At 39.4% G+C, this 6,752-nt stretch overlaps 1 protein-coding gene across 1 annotated transcript; it reads left to right on the top strand.

Moving 5' to 3' along the window:
* The first annotated feature begins 727 nt into the window (after nucleotides 1-727).
* On the top strand, nucleotides 728-6,009 carry Cox7a2 (cytochrome c oxidase subunit 7A2). The gene is made up of 4 exons (XM_020167270.2): nucleotides 728-892; nucleotides 2,036-2,125; nucleotides 4,250-4,334; nucleotides 5,820-6,009. The coding sequence occupies exons 1-4, from the start codon at nucleotides 875-877 to the stop codon at nucleotides 5,876-5,878; spliced, it is 252 nt and encodes an 83-aa protein (XP_020022859.1). The 5' UTR covers nucleotides 728-874; the 3' UTR covers nucleotides 5,879-6,009.
* The last annotated feature ends 743 nt before the right edge of the window (nucleotides 6,010-6,752 follow it).

The raw sequence follows: 6,752 nt of genomic DNA, 5'->3' as shown, positions 1-6,752 counted from the left end.
CTTAGTTTCTTGAAAAGGGAGTGGGAATAATGTCTAAGTGCAAAGTGTAAAGACATCTGTCGCAGTATACTGTGGATTCTTGACTCGTGCTCCCAGGGAATAGACATCTCTTTAAGCAAAGCTGACGCATGCATGGTAAGTAGTTGTGTCTGAGCCAGCGGACTGGGGTCCAGTTCGGCCAAGCTAGTTCCTGGCTCCAACTGATCCCTCCCCGCCTTCTCCCCGGCCTCGAGCCGCACTTCCGGCTTGGGGACGAGAGCGCTCGCTGGAGGGGCGCTTGGCAGCATCAGAAGGCGCAAGGCAAAAGTCGGTGTCCCGACACAGCCCTTCCCAGCCGTCTCAGCCCAAGGAACAGTAATACTCCACAGCGGCTTCTTCGATGGGAAAAGCCGGGTTGTACCCTTGTAAAAGGAGTTGTCGGTTTTTGTTTTGTAGCTCATCCAGCTTCATAACCACAGTTCGGACACCCCATCGTTCCTTCCGGCTCACAGGTGGCCAGATGCACACTTCTCGCTCAAAACACTGATTTCCTGTGACAGTCTGGTCTCACGTGAGTTCCGCCGAACCACATTGGGTCCAGCCTGTCTGGACTCAAAAACTTTTTTCAGTCTCAGCTCCAGCAGCGAGGCGGCGGCAACTGCCGGCGAAGGTCCTGAGGGAGGTCGCGGGCTGGGGCTGCGAGCCGCCTATGGCGCCCCGGCCGCCCGCGGCTCTAGCTTTCCTCCTCTCCACGGTCAGGACGCAAGCCTCCCGCCCGGAACCGTGTCTGTCCTTTGACGCTTACGTAAGGCCGGGAGGTAGTTCCGCTTCCGGCGTGGGGATTTTCGTTCGTGGTGTTCAGTTGTCGCGGTTGGTGGGCAGTAACTGAGTCACGATGCTGCGGAATGTGCTGGTAAGTAGCTTCTCGGTTTGCATTCGTGGTCGCGGGTGGGGAAGAGGTTAAGGGACCACGACAGAAAACCCTTTCCTGGAAGTGGGGCAGAAGTCAGCTCTGGTGTCACCTTGGTCTGTGTCCTTTTGTCTCACCTTACTTTCCATCCCAGGGCGTTGGGTAGATGTAGAGAGGGGAGAGACTGGGAAGGTGGGCCCAGAATTGTGGGTTAGACCTAGCCTGGCTCTCACATCATCCCTAACTAGTGGGTCATCGGTGAGGTCGCAGCTCTGAGGTACCACCAGGGTCCGGTAGATACCCGGAAGCACTAGGCAGAAAACTGTTTCTCCTTTCAGTGGTTCTTTGAAAACAGGCTAAAACCTAGTCATTCAGTTTTGGATAGGACTTCAGGAGTAATCATGTCTAAGTCTAATGTTGGTTCCACCAGGCGGTTCTGCATTGCTTGTCAGCCCTCTACCGAAAAGTACTTTAACAAAATTTCGATTTAAAGGGAAAAATGTAACTATCATTATTTCTTTTGTAATTATGTAGCAAAGCTTGACATAGCCTTTCAATACCATTTATTTTAGAAAGTGAAGCTCGTGTTTATTTCATTATTTCAACTAAGCATGCTATGCAAATACTTTTTAAAAGGATTTGTACCCTGTTAAAAATATCTTAGGTGGCTGGGGATGTAACTCCGCGGTAGAGTGCTTGGTTAGCATGATCAAGGCCCTGGGTTCAACCCAGCATCGCAAAAAGAAAAAACTCCCGGAGAGAAAAATGTAATGGAGTAATTTAATTAAGTAGGAATCATTCTGGTGTATTTTGCTTTCAGGCAAGAGATTTTTAATAATGTGGGAGAGCAGTAAATTAACACATTTGCGCTTAGCCTATTTTGGTTAACCATGCTTTATTTCTGTAATATCTGTGTTTCAATATGTTTTCCTCAAGGATTACAAAAGGCTACTGGTTCACTTCAGGCAGAGATAATGAATATGGTCTTTGGAGACTGAGGCTGCAGATTGTAATGTGAAGAGTAGAGCAGAGGATGGACAAGAAATTGAAAAATGTCAATGCTGGTCTATGACTTTATTATGACATCAGTCGGTTTTGAAGATTTTTTTAGGTTCTGTTTAATACGTATGGATTTTTGCATTCCAGGCTCTTCGTCAGATTGCCCACAGGACCATCAGCACTGCTTCACGCAGGCATTTTGAAAATAAAGTTCGGGAGAAACAAAAGCTGTTTCAGGTACTGAAATATTTTATAGCAGGTTGTTACTTGTAATAATTACATTACCAAAAAGTAGAGGTAAGAAGTAAAGCTAGAGATCTCTGCTTGTTAGTTATTCTCTTGTATTAACAAAAGCATGATAAGAAACTCTATTGGTAGCTAACTAAGCATTTGCTATATCCAAAAGGTCCTTGGGAAAGAAGTAAAAAATGAGGGAACATAGTTTAGGTCAATGATCAAGTTTTTTAGAGGAGTTTGTGATGAATTGATGTTCACTAGGGGGAGTAGTTGCATAGGAATAGACAAAGGAACCATTCGCAGAAATTTGATAAATGTTTAAGGATATAGCACATCTGTAGGAAAGAATACAATGAATCAGTATTGGGAAAAAGGTTATTTTAAAGAAAGAAGGCAGGGTGTGATAGTGCACATCTGTAATCCCAGCACTCAGGAGGCTGAGGCAAGAGGACCCTGAGCTCCAGACCTGCCTGGACTACAATATTGTGACCTTATCTCAAAAAAAAAAAAAAAGAAAGAAAGAAAGGTAAAGTTTGAGCCTTTCTATATAGAATAGTAAGAAAATAAGTTGTGCATATAAATGATTTCTTCTTCAAAGAATTAAAATATAAGAGAATATTTCTTACAATCTTAGTGGTGGTAAAATCTTCTAAGGAAATCTGTAAAGTTGGGGACCTGAAAGAAGAAAAGTGATGTGGTTTCGTGACATAAGGAAAGTGAACATGACGAAAGTATTTTGTATTCATGTATGACAATAGAACAATGAAAACTTGAAATTGTTCTAAGAGGAGGAATGATGGAGACGGTGGAGGGGTGAATCTAATATAAGTACATATGTAGATGTCACAACAAATCCCCCCTGTTCAACTATATGTTAATTTAAAAAGCTATCTCGAAATAAAAAAAATGATTTATAGTTAGTGAAGACAAGGGACAAATTGAGAGCAAACTTTCAAAATACAAAAGATTAGTGTTATTAGTATACAGAGAGCTACAAATCAATAAGAAATGAAAATTCAGTTCACTGAAGTCATCAGCCAGGTCAAGAGATGCAGACTCCAGAAGAATATGGCTGGCTCTGTGTTCCTGACTGCCAGAGCAGCCTATGTCCCAATCACATGCTAGGCAGGCAGTATATGGAGAAGCATTGGTGGCTGTGGACTGTGCCTTTGTATGGAAGCAGAAAATGATCTGTCCTCTGGAGGCTGAGGACCAGTACTGGCTGAGCATGCCTTGTTGAACAGGAGTACTGCCATGCTGTGTTATCTGGGGCTAGGCCAGCCATCCAGGTCACAAAGGTGGCCAACATTTCAAATTCATTCCTGTGACTTCCTTTTCCCTCTACTGGAACAGATTGGTTACAGACCAGTTGAATCATCTCACTGTCACTAAGAAATGATTCCTAACCCTGAGCTGTCACCCTTCCAATTTTATAGATCATAAGACTGCCCAGTTTACCTGTTCCTGGAACTGCAATCCTGTAGCTGCTATAAAAATGCAAGCCTTTGATTAGAGCCTTTATTAAAACAAAGGGGAACAACAGAAAAGTTAAAATGATAAGTTACTACTCTGCCCCATGTAATTAGCAATATTTTAGAAAGATTTTAAATAAGTTTTATATATCTGGTATGGGAGATAAGTACATTTATCCACAGTACTTTCATACATGCTAAATAGTAGCATAATTGGGACAAAAGTTTTGAAGGGTATTTGAGTATTATTAAAAACAAATTACATGCCCTATCTTCTAGGAAGCCTACTTTTAAGAATCTTTCCTGTGGAAATAATTGCACAAGTATATGAAAATGTAATAAAGATTTTAAAAACTCAACCTAAATATTTATAGAGGGATGACTTACTCAGTTACAGTATTTTTGCATGAAGTATTATGTAAGCCTTTGAAAAAATAAGATAGGTTTAAGTGGACTAATGACGGTTTTTAAGGAGTTTGTGTGTTAAAAATATATAGAGAAAGGATCAGTTATAGACCTTCTTAATTTTGATATTTAAAATACCTGAATTCCAGGGGTTTAATGAGCTGTTTGATTTTATAAGCATGATTAGCCTTTTAAACAGTTTGAAACAAGTGACATGTGTAGTAATGTCTTTTTTTTTTAAACCTAGGAGGATAATGGAATTCCAGTGCATCTAAAGGGTGGGGTGACTGATGCCCTTCTGTATAGAGCCACCATGGTTCTTACAGTTGGTGGTAAGACACTTGGAATGTTTGAATATTATAGAAAAGTAATAGTAATGTTAACTAACAACTGCATTGCTCTTGTTGTGACAGTGTTTACTGCAGTCAGTCTCTACAATGTGACATCTTACTGCATCCCATAAAGATTCCAGGGGGTAAATGAAAAAAATATATAAGAGCATTTTGATGCCTTTCTTTAAAAAAAATATATACTAGTAAAGTGTTATGATTCATCTTGTAGTAGAAGTGTCTTTCTGAGTATATCACTTGTGTCTCTGTAGCCAGTTTTATAGCCAGAAATATCTACTCCAACTTCTATATCAAGGACTTAAATTTTGACTGTGATAACTATATTTTATATCTAAAACTTATGCAAACATATTTAAGACTAAAACAAAACTTGTATAAAACAATACTTAATTTTACATATGCCAGAAGGCTTTTGATTTTTTTTTTCTTTTAAATGAACCTAGCTAGGTTCATTAATTAGTATTAGCAACCACATTCCAGATTTGTAGTGTAGGAGCATTGCTAGGAATTTGAATGGTTGCTCTTTGTGTAATTACTGTGCCCATCCTGCTGAATGTAATGTCACATACTTGGATTTCTATAACTCTTATATGAAATATTTAATGTATTTTTCATTTTAAAACTGAGGAAATTAGACTGGGGTTGTGGCTCAGTAGTAAAACATTTGCCTGTTGTGTGCAAAGCCCTGCATCTGGATTCGATCACCAGCAGCATAAAAAAATAAAATGTGGAAATTAAATTAATTATTCAAGATAACATGGTGGAAGTGCTGGGTCTTGAATTCAAATTACCAGGTCCCCGTGCGCATACTAGGGTGCCTTCTTTGACTTAATTGGATACGGTTTAAGTAGAGGGGCATTTATGGATTAAGACAACAACCAGATTGACATTTGTGCTTTCTTTAATTATTTTTTTATTTTTATATTTTGGTGATACCGGGGTTTGAAATCAGGGTCTCATGCATGCTGGGCAGGTGCTCTTCACTTGAGTCACAACCCCAGCTCTTTTTGCTTTACTTATTTCTCAAAATAAGTTCTCATGCTTTTTTGCCTGGGCTGGCATCAGTCCGTGATTCTCCTACCTATGTTGCTCATGTAGTTGGGGTTACAGGCATGAGCCACTATGCCCAGCCTGACATTTGGGCTTTCTTAATGATAATATCCTTTTTTTTTTAGCCAGTGCAATAGGTTTTAAAAATAAAAATTCTTTTACTAGCTATATTTACTACTAAATTTGATTCTTTTGAAGTCTCCTCATTCCCCTTGATTGTATATTGATAACACACTTTAGGGAAGACATGCCTTTTGTTTGCCTTTACACACACACACATATACACACACATTCTTAGCATTTCTCAGGCAAGCTTATTTTAATAAGGAAATAACCTTTATTTTGGGGGGTTTATTTTCTTTAAATTTTGAGACAGGGTCTGTTTAGCTCTGACTGGCACTATGTTCTTCGTCTTAGGAACGGCATATGCCCTGTATCAGTTGGCTATGGCTTCGTTTCCCAAGAAGCAGAATTGACTGCAGTCATACCAACAACTTTCATTCAGCTCTCTATGGACCAGTAATGTGATGAATAACTGAGCTCTGCTTTGGGGATCAATATTTATTGACTTGTACTCTCTGCCACCAATAAAGCAGTCTTTACCATGCTTCGTTGTATTGTATCACTTTAGTATAAACTATACCAGTAATCCAACTTTTGGCCAGCACTTGTAAATCTTAGATAAGGAGCAAAAAGAAAAACAAAAATTTTTTTTTAAATTCCTATGTCCTTAAGCTTGTGTAAAATACCATTACAGTGAAAGTCTATTTTTAGCAGCTGAGAATTAACAGTGGTTGTTCTTCAACTTCAGTTGACACTTGAATGAAAGCATATTGTTTTCTTTTTTTTCCCCTTTCTGTACTCTCTACTGGAACTTGGAAGTAGTGGAAACAAGTTAATTTTGGCTCTTTGGAGTCTAAATTTCTTTTTCTCTTAAGCTGTGTGGGAGTACATTTAAATGTTGGATGTATTCCAGTTTAGAATTGGACTTTCATAAAACGATTTAACATTTTTTTTACACCTTAAAAAAAACACCTTTTTTTTTTTTAATCATTGTTATTCATTTATTCACATGTGTGTACATTGTTTGGGTCATTTTTCCCTCCTGCCCCCATCCCCACTCTCTCTCCCCACCCTTCCAGGCAGAACCTGTTCTGCGCTTTTCTCCAGTTCCATTGAAGAGTAGAAATAAGCAATAATAAGAAAGACATAGCATTTTTGCTAGTTGAGATAAGGACAGCTATACAGAGAGATTCCTCGCAGTCCATAGAATGAAGTTAAATACTTAGTTCATTTCTAAAAGTTATCTTCTGGAGGCACATCAGGAGTCCATCTTCATTGTGTCTTCTG

The sequence above is a fragment of the Castor canadensis genome, chromosome 1, assembly GCF_047511655.1.
Source record: "Castor canadensis chromosome 1, mCasCan1.hap1v2, whole genome shotgun sequence".
In the NCBI taxonomy this organism is placed as follows: domain Eukaryota; kingdom Metazoa; phylum Chordata; class Mammalia; order Rodentia; family Castoridae; genus Castor; species Castor canadensis.
Note: the sequence above shows the minus strand (reverse complement) of the source record. Positions and strands in the feature narration are given on the sequence as shown.